A 16,227-nucleotide genomic window follows, 5' to 3' on the forward strand; every position below is an offset into this window, starting at 1 on the left:
CATCATGTCACATCCTACATTTATGGTCCTTGTAAGGCCCAATAACAGTGTGTTGCTCAAGAGCAGTCTGAAAAAGCCTGGCTGGTTCAGTAACTTTGGAGGTGGGAAGGGAGCAGGAACTCCTGATAGTAGTTTTTCGTGATTTGTTTCTTTCAGGAAATCCTCTATATTTCTGACATTACAGTGCATTTATGATACTTGCTTTTCTCTGGAGTCATTGAAGTTAACAGACGTGATATATTAACAAACACATTTTACTCATCTGAATGTATCTACTTAAAATTTTATGTTTGTTGTAGCACGCCATTTAAAGCTTATAGAGCTTTGTAGTAGACATGCAAATGTGAAAATATTTTCCTTCTCTTTGTTTCCATGTTAGGCTTATAACTATTTGGGGGAGAGATCCAGTTAGATATCAAAAAGATTGCTAGAGGGTGAAATGATCCATTGTTCTTACTTTCATGTGTTTGCCCGTCTGACAGTCAGCTCTGGTAACTGACTCTTTTGTAGGTGAAATGTATAAATTGGATCATTTACAAACCTTGTTCGGTTTTTACAGGTCTATAACTCGTCACAGTTTCCAGTATTCATTATCTTTTTAAACTTGGTCACAGTATTTATCTTACTGAGATTTATTCCCTTTTCTGGTACTTTCCAAATTCTCTGTATTCATTCAATCATTGGACACACATTTATTGAATACATTTTTTTGTGTCAGACTCTGTGCAGGGCTCTGGGAATAGAGCAGTAAATAGGCCTGGCCTCTGCCTGCATGGCACTTTCAGTTCACAGAACAGTGGATAAGAGAGACTTTAAACAAGTTGTCGCATATATAAATCTATTGGCGCTTAAGAAGGAAAATTACAGGTAAGTATGGGAGATGAGGAAGGACTTGACTTACATGAGAAGGTAGTAAAGGCCTTTGTGAGGAAGAGAATTAAGATAATGAATGAGAATGGCTAGGATGGTTAGTGAAGGGTGGGCTTGTGCAAAGCCCCTGAGGTAGGAAGAGCTTGGATTCTTTTAAGAACTGGAGGAAGTTGAGTGTGGCTAGAACAGTATTTGGGAGGAAAAGGGTGAACAGGAGGGCTGGAGGGATGGGTAGAGCATGTAGGAATTTGCAGGCCACAGGAAGGATTTTCAATATTATTCTAAATGCAATGAGAAGCTATCAGATGGGGTTGAGCTTATCTAACTCTTAATCTAAGACATGATCTAATTTATCCATTAAGAAGATTATTCCAGCATTGGTTTGGAAAATACATTCAAAATAACATGAATGAATGTAGGGAGCTCAATTCTGAGACCATTGCAGGTATGTATTCTTGCTGCACAAAGGATGGTCTGCAGACCAGCAGCATTGGTGCCAACTGGGAAATGTCTTAGAAATACATGGTCTCTGACCCCACCCCAGACCTACTGAATCAGTCTGCATTTTAACAAGATCACAAAGCTGACTCATTTGCTAATCAAAGCTTGAAAAGCGCTGTTCTAGACAAGATATGGCATTCCTTTGGTTTAAAACGATTCCAGAGAAATTTGGCAGACTTAAGATATATTTTGGAGGCAGAAATGAGAGGAATTGGTTACAAATTGAGAGGTGGAATGAGAACTACTGAGGATGACAGGGGTTGCTGTCATAAACAGCTGTAGAGAGGGAGATATCATTAATTCATCTGACCAATAGCCGAGTGCCTACTCTGTGCCAGCGCTATTCTAGACACTAGTGGACAAAACAAGCCTCCCGAGGAGCTAATGTTTACAGTTGAGGAATAGGATAACACACAAGTAAATACGTTGTTAGAATTGTAAATGATAATAAGTGCTTTGGAAAAGGATAGCGTTAGCTCTTGATTTTCCTGTGGGAGGAAAGTCTTCCTCCCCTAGTCTTTCCCATCTTTTTGGTCAAGGAACGATCTAGAATTAATCTCTGGTGGTTCTCCTTTATCCTCCTGTGTCCAGTCCATCAATCAATTTTGTCACCTTTACTTGCAAAACACCTGGAATCCGTCCTTCTTCATTTATACCCCCCTCATCTAAGCCATCCCCATCTCTCACCTGGACTCTTGCAGTAGCTTTCCAACTGGCTTCCCAGTTTCCTTCCTTCCTCCTTTATAATTCACTCTCCGTACCTAACCAAAGTGATTTTTTTTATAATCTATATTAGTTCATGTCACTTCTCTGCTAAAAAATGCCCTCCCCCATCTCATAGAATAAAGTCCCACTTCTTCACCTTGGCTTGTAAAACTTAGTTGATTAGACTCTACTTACTTTAAAAAAAAAAAAGATTTATTGATTTTAGAGAGAGAAAGAGAACAGGGGGTAGGGGCAGAGGGAGAGACAATCTCCAACAGACTTCCTGCTGAGTGCAGAGCCTGACGCAGGGCTCCATCTCACCACCCTAAGATCATGACCTGAGCCAAAAAAGAGTAGGATGCTTAACCAGCTTAGCCACCCAGGTGCCCCACAGCCCTGCTAACTTTTAGTTATCTTGTATATTCTTTTCTTGCCCACAACACTTGAACACACTGGCTGTTCCTCAGATATCCTGAGCTTATTTCCACTTTAGGGGATCAGCTGTAGCCACTCTTCTCCTGGAATGCCTCATCTGTAATCGTCCTAGAACTGGCTCCTTGTCATTTACATCTTAGCTTTCAGTTACCTACGGAAAAGTCTTCACTTCTAAATCAATATTAATGACCACCCAGTTGGTATTGCCTCACCCTATCTTAATTGTATATAGAGAATATCGCTATTTGATCATTGTCTCATTTATTTATTTAGTTGTCTAATTATATCTTGCTGCCTTTCTACCTACTTTTCTAATCTACCTTCCAGTCTGTCTTCACACTCTTGAAATGGAAGCTCCATAGGAGCAGAAACCTTATCTGCCTTATTCACTGCTCTCTCTCCTGACACATACCAGCACTCAATAAATATTTGTTTCCATGTTGAATAAATAAACAGCCCGTCTCCGGGAGCCAGTTTCTCCTTTTGTCAGTCAGTATATTTTGCATATTGTTGTCATATTGACCTTCTTTAAACATTGATTTCATTGTGTTTCTCTCTGAATTGAGGATGTACAATGGATCTTAATTGCTTTCTACTGTCTATGTGTGCTATATACCTCTGTCCTATTTATTAAGTAGTTGGTAATCAGTCCAGTCCCCTTAACCTCTCTTACATCTATCATCTTATGATATATTTAGTCAAAGAGAAGAGAAGAGAGAAAGATTCTAAGGCTGTGAGAACCTGTATCATAGGGGGCTTCTAGCTGGCTCAGTTGGTAGAGCATGTGACTCTTGATCTCAAGGTTGTGAGTTCCATTGGGTATGGAACCTACTTAAAAAAAAAGAAAGGGGGAAAAAAGAATCTGTATCATATAAATTAACAATTATTTATCTACCCTGGTGGCTTGTCTTCTGTGCTCCACATGTATATATGTGTCTTGCCTCCTTTTGAGAATTGTGAAGGACAAATTCTAATAATTTCTTTGAGAATTTGTTTATCTTAGAGGAACTGTTACAGTTCTATGACTTTGATGATACTCAATAAATACTCATTTGGTTGATTTGAATTTCTATCATTAGTGCTTATAGAATGCCTTTCTTTATAAGATATTTGAGGATGTAGCAGAAATACCAATAATAATGCCTGTTTCCTTCTATTGGGCTTCTTCTGTCCTCACTGCTCAGCACCATGCCTTTCCCTAATCTGTCTATTTCTTTAGGATGGATTCCTGGAAGTGGGGAAAGAGAAAATTCAAGGCCTAGTTTACCTAAATAAATTTCAGACTGAAAGAAATATAATCCATTATGTTGAGACTAAAAGCATGAGCATCAGAGCCAGACAGATCTGGATTTGAATCCTGGTTCCCCTATGATTAGCTGTATGACCATGAAAATGTTGCTTAGCTTTTCTGAGTCTTGGTATCTTGATTTGTGAGGTTGGAGTAATCATATTACCTCCCTCATGGAACTGTTATGATGATTAAATGAAAGAACACATGCAAATACTTAGGATAGAGTCTGGCACGGTATAAGAAATTAATAAGTTATTTATTGCTAGAACATATAATATATGGAATTTAGCTTTTTAACCACTTCTACTCTTCTCACACAACCCACTTGTTAAAAGAATCCCCCTCTACTTGAAAACTTGAAAATGGGGAACTGGCATGGGAGCAGTTTCCATTTTTAATAGTCTGTCTTCCACAAAAGGACAGCAACTCTCAGCATCAATAAGTGGTAAGGAAATGAGGACATTCCTGGCAAGAGTAGATATGGTTGAGACTTATTTATAAACACTGGTTATAATTTAGGTTTCTACTGTTTTGAAGGACTGGAAAGTAGGATAGAAAGAGAAGAAAGGAGTGTTTGATTAAAACAGAAGTATAGTATTATATTTATATGCCTGTAACTGAAAACCATACTTCCAAAGAACTGATAAGAAAAGTCATTGTTTTTATACTTCCTTTATTCCTTTTGATGCCTTTCTTCAAATCTGAAGTGGTTAATATTGTATTGTAATGTCTAAACGTAAGTGTAAAATTATGAAACAGAAAAAAACAAGCTGTAGAAGGGTAAAAATAATTATGAAGTTCCTTTTAAATAAGAAGAGCATGTTTAGTGTATTTGATGTAAACAAAGCTAGTGTATTTAGAAGTAAATTTTTTTAAAAATCTTTGTGTCAGAGAAGTTGTATTTGTTTGCTATATGTAAACATGTATGTGCGTATATATGTATATGTGCATATTTTCATTAATAACGAGCGGAAACAGTACAAACTTTGAGAAAGTAGGTTTTGGCAAAAGATCTTCTGGCTTGTTTTACCTCCACAAAAGTCTCTTTTTACTTAATGTTCTCTGTGTAATTACAGGGTGTCGGAAAAAATAAGATTGTTGACAGATTCCTTCACCTGCTCAACAGACCCCGAGAATACATCCAGCTGCACAGGTAAGAGTAGAAGACCCAAACCTCTTGAGATCTAGTTTAATCATTTATTTTTCTCCCAGCACAATTTAAAAATACTTTCTTAAAAGCCTATTTTATAAATCAGTTTCATTTCTGTTCCTCCTGTCCTTATCTCTCTTTTCCTTAAAAGGCAATAAAACATTGCAAAATTTGTTTTTTTTTTTTAGTGACTAATGCTTTATAAACATGAATTAATAGATATTTTGTGGACAGAGAGTGTTAAACATTACATTCTAGGAGCAGATTTCGTCAACATAAAGGCTCTTAAATTAAAATAAAAATATGTAGCGACTAAACCCTTCACTAAAAGGAAGCTAAAATAGCTCACAAGGAGAAACAGTAAACTATATGATCTCAGATATGAGGTAAGGAATCAAAAATGTAGAAGAAATAAGTTATTAGTCTCCTTGCCTTCCTTATAAACACTTTATGGATCATTTAGTTTTGTGTGGTCAGAATGCTGGTTCAGGGACACCTTTTAATCAGATAGATATTCTTGACATGAACTGTTTTTAGCTTTCTCAGTTAATCTGTTCTGAATCTTTCTAAAATAAAAATAAGTAGCAGATCCACCAAAAAGAGAGAGAGAAGGAAAGAAAGAGAGAGAGAGAGAGAGAGAGAGAGAGATGGGGAGAAAGAGAAAGAAATAGAGAAATCAAAGAATATACCAAGTAATAACCACTTAAAACTAGATTGAGTTATTTTAATTCCAGGAGATAAAAAATATTGTGTAGTGTAAAAAAACATTGGGTTGATTTGCAAGAATTAATTTCTCATTTGGGTCCTTTCATTAAATAATGATATGTTCTTAGAAGAAAAATGTAGGAGAAAAGAAGACAGAACTAATGCAGCATAGGAAAAAGAGAAGAGAACTAATATAAAGCTGAGAGGTGGTCAAAGGCTCCCTCTTGGGATTTACACCTCTGGCTGTTACAGAGTAAGTGGTATCTGATTAGTCCTACCATAATAAAGGGTTATAAAACAAGACTCACAAATACTAGGAGGTTTACAACTACAGGAATCTGTGAGCTAAACAACTGTCAGAGGTCCAGTGGTTAGGAGCTTTCATTAAACACTCCTGGTATTCAGAAGATACTCTATAAAGTCTGTGCATTAGAAGTAGAACCAATCTGCCCCTAGAATAAAAGCTACTCTATGCCCATCCTTAATAAGTTAAAACATAAGCCTTGAGAAATTAAGAATCCTTGCTATTTAGTAGTATTTTAGAAGTTTTTCTCAAACAGAATGACTTTAAAAACTAAGGGGACAGATGTTAGGGGGGAAGTGTCTTTAAAAGATCAATCTTATTCAAAAGTATGTTAACTTCTTAGCCAAACATACTTAACATGAAATGAAGGAAGACTACAAAATCCATTCAACAATACATAGCATTCCAAATGTCAAGCATTCAATAGAAAATTACTAGACATACAAAGAAGCAAGAATATTGGTCAATAGAAATAAACCCAAAAATGACAGATAGTGGAATTAGTAGACAGAGACTATAAAACAGTTGCCATAAATATATTTAGGCATTTAAAGGGGGAAAATGAACATAATAAGGGAATAATTAGGAATTCTCAATAAGGAATGGCAACCCTAAAAAACAGTTTCACATATAAGCAATTGGAGTCTCAAAAGAAAGGTGAAAGAATAGGGCAGACTGATACTTGAAAATATAATGCTGGAAAATTCCCAAATTTGTCTGAAAGTATAAAATCATCAACCTAGGAAACTCAATGACTCTCAAGCGGGATAAATAAGAAACCACAAAAAAGTACATTATACTCAAATCATTGTTAAATTGAAAGGTAAAATAGGGGCACCTGGGTGGCTCAGTGGGTTAAAGCCTCTGCCTTCGGCTCAGGCCATGATCCCAGGGTCCTGGGATCGAGCCCCATATCGGGATCTCTGCTCAGCAGGGAGCCTGCTTCCCCCGCTTCCCACTCTCTCTCTACCTGCCTCTCTGCCTACTTGTGATCTCTGTCTGCCAAATAAATAAATAAAATCTTTAAAAATAATAATAATAATAATAATAAATTAAAAGGTAAAATCTTTAAAACTGCCAGAGGAAAAAAAGACAAATTACTTATAGGGGAAAATGATAAAAATGACTGTTGATTTTTCATGTGAAATAAATACCACAATTCAATGAAATGATTGTTTTGAAAGTGCCAAAAGAAGAAAAAAAGTGAATGTAGAATCATATGTTTGGCCAAAAATTCTTTAAAAATAAAGACAATTTCAGAAAAACAAAAGCTGAGAATATTTTTTCAGCAACAGACCTGCATTATATTTAGTTCAGCGTTTTCCATGAACATAGATACAAAAACCTTTAATGAGTATTAACAAAACAAATTCAAGAACATATAAAAAGGATAATACATCATAACCAAGTGAGTTTTATCCCAGGAATATAAGGTTGACTTAATATTTGAAATTAAATAATGTAGTTCGTTTACTTTACAACATAAGGGGAAAACCATGTGATTGTCTCAATCATTGCAAAAAAGGCACTTGAGAAGATTTAGTACCCATTCATAATAAAACATGGCAGCAAATTAAAAATAGGAAACTTCCTCACTTGAAAAGAAGCCTTTTTTAAAAAAAGAGTTTGTTTGTTTATGTGACAGAGAAAAAACAGAAGCAGAGGGAGCAGGAGAGGGAGAAGCAGGCTCCCTGCTGAACAGGGTGCCCAATGAGAGGACTCTGAGATCATGACCTGAGCTAAAGGCAGGTGCTTAACCAGCTGTGCTACCCAGGTGCCCCTTGATAAGAGGCATTTATGAAAAGCCTGCAGCTAACTTATATTTAATGGTGAAAAGCTAAATGCTTTCTTTCTGTGATGGGGAAAAGGCTAGGATATCACTATTCAGCATTATGCTGGAGGCTCTAGCCAGTGCAATAAGACAAGAAAAAAACAAAATTGAAATACATGTTTATTTTTTTTTAAGATTTTATTTATTTATTTGATAGCGATCACAAGTAGGCAGAGAGGCAGGCAGAGAGAGAAGAGGAAGCAGGCTCCCCACTGAGTGGAGAGCCTGATGCAGGGCTTGATCCCAGGACCCTGAGACCATGACCTGAGCTGAAGGCAGAGACTTTAGCCCACTGAGCCATCCAGGTGCCCCTGAAATACATGTTTTTTGTTTTTTGTGTTTTTTTAAAGATTTTATTTATTTATTTGACAGACAGAGATGACAAGTAGGCAGAGAGGCAGGCAGAGAGAGAGGAGGAAGCAGGCTCCCTGCTGAGCAGAGAGCCCGATGTGGGGCTTGATCCCAGGACTCTGGGACCATGACCTGAGCAGAGGCTTTAACCCACTGAGCCACCCAGGCGCCCCTGAAATACATGTTTAAATGGAAGAAGTAAAATTGTCTTTGTTTAAAGGTGACACGATTGTATATACAGAAAATCCTAGGAAATCTATGGGGAAAAAAAAACATCAGAATAAGTGAATTAAGAAAGATCACAGGATACAAGGTCAATGTACAGCAGCAGTTGTATATTTATATATATATTTATATAATAGCAATGGGCAGTGGAAAAATAGGTTTTTTTTTTTTAGTTTTGTATTTAGTTAAAGAGGGCACATGATATGAAAAGCACTAAATGTTTTATTCAACTAATGAATCATTGAATATTATAATAAATATTATATCAAAAACTAATAATGTAGTATACATTGGCTAAATGAATTCGAATAAAATAAAAAAAAATTTTTTTTTAAAGATTTTTTTTTTATTTATTTGACAGACAGAGATCACAAGTAGGCAGAGAGGCAGGCAGAGAGAGAGGAAGGGAAGCAGGCTCCCCACCGAGCAGAGAGCCCAACGCGGGGCTCGATCCCAGGACCCTGAGACCATGACCCGAGCCGAAGGCAGAGGCTTCAACCCTCTGAGCCATCCAGGTGCCCCTAAAATAAAATTTTTTAAATGTTATTTATAATAGCATAAAAACATGAAATACTTAGGAATAAATTAAATATTTTATTTTAATTTTAATTCACATGAATGAATGAATGAACATGGCAAGGCCAACCCAACTCTCTAACTTTTATAGGTCACCTACATAATTTCAGAAAATTTCCAGCCTATTTCCACTACTTCTCATGATATTCTTTGTATGAATGAATGATGCCTTAAGAATTTCAACTCCCTTTTTTTCTTTTTTAGGAATTTACTATGTCAAGACTATAGGACTAGGTGTTTTAGGTGATACCGAAAGAGATAAGAAACATAATTTCTATCTTTAAGAACCTATAATACTATTCTTACTTATAATTATTTCAATATTTTACGTTCCCCTGAATCTGAAAAGCTGACTATTTTTTCCCTTTACCTTTAAGCTTTAAAACCAGTTTTTCTACCTTATGGACAAAGTTTGAGGAAAATAATGAAAAGAATCACAAAGTTTGACTCATTTGTAATTTCTCACCCGAGTACCTTTTTTTTTTTTTAAGATTTTTATTTATTTATTTGACACAGAGAGAGATTACTAGTAAGCAGAGAGGCAGGCAGAGAGAGAGGGAGAAGCAGGCTCCCCACCGAGTAGAGAGCCTGATGTGGGGCTCGATCTCAGGACCCCGGAATCATGACCTGAGCCAAAGGCAGAGGCTTTAACCCACTGAGCCACCCAGGTGCCCCCCACCTGAGTAACTTTTGTTGATCACATCACAGTTCTAGTTTTTGAGCCACAAGGCACATGGAAGGACCCATATTTTACATTTTAAGTATGATACAGTGAGCATTTCAGTTCGTTCTTAGGAGAATTTGAGCTATTTTATTTTGGTTACATGTGTTTAGTTTCTACCATACAGTGGGGCCGTTAAAAATATGTAATTACTTGAAACTTTTAATTAGTACGTGTTCTGATGCCACTTAAGCATGTAATGTTAACTTAGAGCAAAAACAAATGAATTTAAATTTTAGATTTTAAAATAGTCAAGCAAAAAACCAACTTCTCTTAAAGATGACATCAGAGGTTGAAATTAGCTCACACATTTATGGCCCAGAAAGAAAGTAGTCACTTTATGTGAGAGTCCCTTTGTATGATGGGGCAGTTTTCCCATTTGTATATATTGAACACCAAAATATTTTTCAAGAAAGATGGATTAGGCTGAATTGCATCAGTCAATTCTGATTGTAAATTGTGGAGCATAATCAGAAAAAAAAGGAGGCAAAGAAATAAAACACGTACTTAGTAATTATTTCTGGGTGTATGTCACTGTCACACTGATAGTAAACAGGCCTTTTGCTTGTAATTCATCATCTTTAATAGTTATAAGAAGTTTTGATGTCTTACTTTTCTAGGAATTGTTTTTCTAATTGTTGGTTTAAAGTTGTTTATAATATCATATGATATTTTACTGTCCTTAGGCTCAGTAATGATATCTTCATTTTTATTCCTGGTATTGGTTATTTGTCTTCTCTCTCTTTTATTCTTGATCAGTTTTGCCAAGAGGTTATCAACATTATTGCTGTGTTCAAGCAACCACCTTTTGGCTTTTGTATGTTTCTTTTCTATTCAGTAATTTCTGATTTTCTTATTATACCCTTTCTTTTATTTTCTTTGGGTTTAATGTGATTTCTTTTTTAAACTTTTTAATTAAATGCTTATATAATTGATTTTCACTTTTTAATTTATGTATCTGGAACTGTGTATCTTTGGGTTTCCCTTTGGGTCTCAGTTCTTTCATCTCTGATTAAGAAAGGTAGACCAGGTCATTTCTAGTATCTTTTAGCTCTATATTCTAATATCTTTAGGCAAGAAGAAGATGGTATTCAAGGTGCTTTAATAGTTTAGAAGATTAGAGATACCACACCATACTTTCTGCCTACAGTGTCTTTTATACCAGCCTTTTGTCTTAAGGTAACAAATGATCCATAAATAGTAAAGAATTATGGGCTGCTTATTTATGTTCTGTGGTAATTTTGACATTGCCCACACAACTATGCAGATATGTTATCTATGAAAAAACTTTCTACATTCAAAGTATAATAAACTTCAGAGCCTAATATTTGTATTATTTTTGTTTATAGCACCCATTGTTACATATATGATTGATGATTTATTACAAATAAAATATCTACTCATTTTAACACAGACCCAGGTATCTCTGTTTGGCAATATTTGATATTTAATATATAAATTTGGAAGTAAAAACTCTCTGTTTCTATTTAAAATACAAAATATTAAAGGATTTTCATTAATTAAATTTGATTTCAATGTGGGGAGTTTTTTCATTATATTCAACTTTAGGGCTATATTTACCATAAAATTTAAGGTCATAAAATTCCTTTAAGAAAAACATGTTTTAAAGGACCTAAAAACAGCAGTCCAGAAAAATGTTCTGGACTTCTCTGATCTATGGGTGACCTACTTAACGTCTTTACTTTATTTTAGATTCCTTTTCATGGATTTGTGATGTCACCATCTAAATAATCAGTCACATTCAGTTTAGTTTATAGATGTCATTCCAACAAAATTAGTTATGGGCCACTCAGCACATTCTCTTGATAAGTAAAACCATCACCAGACATACATGAATAAAACATACAACCAGTGTATTTTTTAAGTATTACCATCTTATATTTGAATGATCAGTCTCATAAAAATGAGCAAGCTGGGCAACTTAATTCATTCTTTAATTAAAATCAAGATATTGTCCTGTATATTATTTAATTTAAAAGATTAATGGATATGATTACTTTTATGGTATGTATTACAAACAGAAGAGACTCCATGTCTCATATTTGTAAAGTATGTCTTTTTATTTGTTTTTCCACAATATTATGTTACTTTGACAAATAAGAGGACACTTGATATGTCACCTTCTGTAGCTGTATTTCCTCTAAAAGTACAATTCTATATTAAGAACTATCATAGGGCTTTGAAAGACTTAATTTACCAGGGTTCTTTTTCATTTGCTCCCCTTCATATATGAAGATGACAGCACAGATCAATCATTAGCATTCCCATATGCTCTTGGTTGATTATTTTTCTAATAGTGATGCCCGTTGTGAATACAGAGTTCCCAGGTTCCCAGTACAGTTCATACTTTTTCTTTAGTGGGATTTCCTTCATGTCTGCTCAGCTTATTCCAGACTGGACCATTCTGTCCTACTCACAAGTTTTGAGCTTATATCCATGCCTGTCTTTATTCCTCCATCTAAAATGTACTCTGTTACTCTTCTAATCTTTCAAGATTTTGGTTCATTTTTACCTCTACATGGAATCTTTTCTGATTTGTCATTATGAATGTAACTTTTCCATCCTCTGAAACTGCACAGAACTAAATTTGTACCATTGTGAAAGAAAGAATAAGAGTTTTCAAGATCAGGTCCTATCTGTGCCATTAACTTTTTCGTGACTTTGAACTTCTTGAGTCCTAATTTCCTTACTTATCAAATTGAAATAATAATATCTGCCAGGCTGCTTGTAAAAATTAAATGAGAGACTGTGTGGAAAGGACCAATCAGTGTCTGACATAATTTGGGCACTTAAGTATTTAGGCAAACTAATAAACATTAGTTTCTTGCCACATACCCCACTTTCTTTTCTCACTCGGATTTGCATTATATTTAATTTCTCCATCTCATTTGCATCCCCTCCACTTTCCCCAGCCATGCCTCCCCATCTAAATAGGACACTTTTTGAGGGCAAGAGTCTGGTTTATTCATAATGTATTAATTCATTTATCTAATTTGTACTTACTGAATTCTTGTTTGTCAGTAGCTTTAAGGCACTGATGTTGTATAGATGGTGATATCGATCTTGACCTAGAGGAGCTTGCTTGCTTATCAGTGGGTGAGACTACAACATTACAGTACGATGCTGGATCTGAGCTAGGAAAGAAGCATGTGCAGCTTCTGTGGGAACGTTGGGGAGAGGTACCCAGCTCTGAGTATACGCGTGTGATATGGTGAAGTTGTCTGAAGAAGGTGGTACTCAGATGGAGTGTTAAGGGATCAGCAGGAGTTTTCTAAGTACAGAACAGAGAACAGGGCATTATGGTTATTGAAAACGTACGATCTAAAAACCAGGACATGAGAGGCAGCTTGGTATAACGTGGGCTGTATGTGCATAGAGGCAAGGGTTGTTGCCAAGAGGAAGATGCGGGCACAGCATAATTCAACATACAAGACTGTACTCAGGCTGAAGAAAACTGAATGTGACAGTCTAAATTTAGAAATTCACAAAGTCCCAGAGGGAAAATAGATGTATTGACAGAAAATAGAAAAACTAAGAGCTTTTCTAAGTCTCGCAGAAAAAAAACTAGTATTGAGCCATCAGGACATTCTTAGCACTGATAAGAGCATTAGAGGACTGGAGACACGCCACATGTCAGCTGCTCTGCAAAACCTCTGAGATACTCCTGGCTCATCTTACTCACTCTGAACTTGAAAAGCTATTTTAGAACCAATTTTATCAGCTATTGGACAGTAGTTTTCCCACTAAGAATGTCTTCTACTGCCTCTTTTTCACTAAAGGAATTATGCCAGTCCCTCCAACCTTTCCACATAGATGTTCAGGTTTGTAATAATTTTTTTACTCCTTTCTGGATAATCTTCAAATCCATTTAAATTTCTGTATTATTTTTGTTTCTTTAACAAACATGTACACAGCCGCTGCTCTGAACTGGGCACTGTTCTAAGCTGTTTTCAAATTGTAACTCATCGTTGCTACTATTCTCTGAGATCAGTATGGTTTCCCTCTCCGTTTTGCAGATGAGGACACTGAGGCACAGAAGAGTTAAATAACTTGGCTGAGGTTACAGAGCAGGCTTCTTATGACCTGGCATCAGCCCTGTGCTCTAACCACTGCACCATGTTGCCTCTTGATTTTGTCGTGTTGATTGAATAGTATTTCCGTGATGCTAGAACTTCAGTCAATTAGTGGGGCACCTGGTTAAGTTAAGTGTCTGACTCTGGGTTTTGGCTCAGGTCATGATCTCGGGGTTGTGAGATCTAGCCCTGCGTCAGGCTCTGCACTTGGTGCAATCTCTCACTAAAATAAATAAATCTTTAGGGGTGCCTGAGTGGCTCAGTGGGTTAAGCCTCTGCCTTCAGCTCAGGTCATGATCTCAGGGTCCTAGGATCGAGCCCTGCATCGGGCTCTCTGCTCAGTAGGAGGCCTGCTTCCCTTCCTGCCTTTCTGCCTACTTGTGACCTCTGTCTGTCAAATAAATAAATAAAATCTTTAATAAATAAATAAATAAATAAATAAATCTTTAAAAAAAAAACTTGAGACAATTCCTCACTCAAGTACCAGCCATGTGGTAAGATTGTCAATAAAATAAGTTTTACTTTCTAGACTTCAGTCCATGGATAATAGCTTAATTTTCTTAAATTCTAGCATGGTATTTCTAATCCTTGCTCATCTTCACCCTAGGGTCTTTCCTTTGGCCAGTTATTCCATATTTTTCCATTTTTTCAATAGTAACATCTTACAAAATTTCATTTTCTGTTTTCTTGACCAGTTTTCCTGGTTATCCAGCTTATTTTGCCTCCCCTGAGGAAGCTCATCAACTGTCACCCTGGGAATTCATAAGAACATAAACTGAATGAATTCCTGTGGCCTTGTATGCGATGTCCCCTGTAGGCCGATGCCGCGTCAGCTCTCTCGGTGCTCCAGCCATAGGCTGAGGGTTAGAGAGGTTGCTCAGTTAGAGTTGCACACGAACCCCTGAATCTAGAAGTCCCAGCCATCAGCATGCCGCAGGCTGTTTCAGAAGAGAAGACTGGAAACAAGGAAGATCTTTCATTTTTATTTCCTAAATCACAAGCTAAACAAGCTTGAGAACCACCAATCCCCGGTGCATTTTGTCTTAGTTTTGCTATATCCCTTGCCCCTAGAGAATAGCCACATTCCTGTCAAGTGTTACGTACTTTTTTAGATTGAGGAAAACTTTAAAAAATCCAGAAAATGTAAATAGAACTATATAACACCTACCCAGATTTATCACTGAGATTTAACAACTGTTAATATTTTTCTCAAATTGAATTCTGCTCTTCCTTTTACAAAAATAAAATGCTGTAATTATAGCTCAAGTCCCCTTCAACCACCACCCCAATCTCATCTCTCCCTCTTCAAGTCATTCACTAATGTCAATTTAATTTATAACCTTCCAATCCTTTGTGGGTATTTTTTTTTAACTTGTAAAACACATTTTTGCTAAGAGAATTATTTTCTCACACTGACTCCCATTATAAAATTAGGGTTACTCTGATGGGGGAATGATTAAAAAAGGTTTCAGTCCTTAGTTGTAACAAAAATAAAAACAAACTCAAGTTTACAGTTGTTTCCATATCAGATTATCTGAACAGACTTAACATCGCATCCTAACCACGTACCTGCTCTTTTCTCTCTCTCGGCCTCTCCAGTAAGCTTGCGTGGCCGCTCTCTCACAGCACCCTTAGGTAAGCAGAGAGACTAAAGAAGTATCTTGGGCCAGTGCCCTCTACTTCTCAGGAGTCTTTCTATTTATTAAAATCTAAAATGCTTTATTAGGTGCTGCTCCTTTTAAGTGAGGCAGATACTGCTGTCGGCCGGACTCTTCAGATGCTGGCAGCAGTGACAAGAGCAGACAGAGATGGCATGAGGTGCTTAGATTAATTAAGTACATCTGTGTCTTAATAGGATTGCTCAGTTCACAACTCCGTTAAGTATTTTCTGGTAACTGCAGTGTGTCTGTAGTATTTTGTACAGGAAGAATTCAGCACTTTGCTAAAAAATCTAAGAATTGTTTCTACTTTTTACATCATTCATTCATTCAGTCAGTCAACAAATACCTAGAAGCAGAGCCTAAGATGGAAGTGTTTGTGTGAGTAATTTTAGAGGGAGTGCCTTGAGGAAAAACTTGCAGAGAAGCGAAGGAGTTAGGATGCAGCTGTGGAAAAGAAATGGTTTTAGTTGAAGTCTGACCTTAGCCTCCTCACACAGAGCTCTAGAGCATGAATGACACTACCCAGTTATCCATCTGGAAGCAAGAGGGTCAGCCTTTTTTGCCCCCGTATCAGTAAGTCATTGGTTATGGGCCTCCCCCTCACTCAGGAGAGAATAAGGGGAACCTGTGACCTCCCAGGCATTTCCGGACACAGTAGCTCCCCACTGGTGGACGGCAGTTCTTTGGAGAAGGGTACAGCTATGAGCTTTCAGAAATTATTGCTGCAGTAGCCAGGGGCTAGGTGCATTTGGTGGTAAAGGCCATCTGTGGAGGGCACTGACACCATATACTACAAGAAACCTTTAT

General features: G+C 36.7%; 1 protein-coding gene across 1 annotated transcript in view; it reads left to right on the forward strand.

The window, feature by feature from the left end:
* Nucleotides 1–16,227, forward strand: part of LOC111147002 (von Willebrand factor A domain containing 8) — a 335,372-nt gene that overhangs the window by 161,268 nt on the left and 157,877 nt on the right. The window contains exon 21 of the mRNA XM_022502835.1: nucleotides 4,879–4,955. Coding sequence (XP_022358543.1) covers nucleotides 4,879–4,955 — 77 coding nt within the window. The remainder of the gene's footprint in view (nucleotides 1–4,878; nucleotides 4,956–16,227) is intronic.

The sequence above is a fragment of the Enhydra lutris genome, unplaced genomic scaffold, assembly GCF_002288905.1.
Source record: "Enhydra lutris kenyoni isolate GAN:26980312 unplaced genomic scaffold, ASM228890v2 scaffoldscaffold15, whole genome shotgun sequence".
In the NCBI taxonomy this organism is placed as follows: domain Eukaryota; kingdom Metazoa; phylum Chordata; class Mammalia; order Carnivora; family Mustelidae; genus Enhydra; species Enhydra lutris.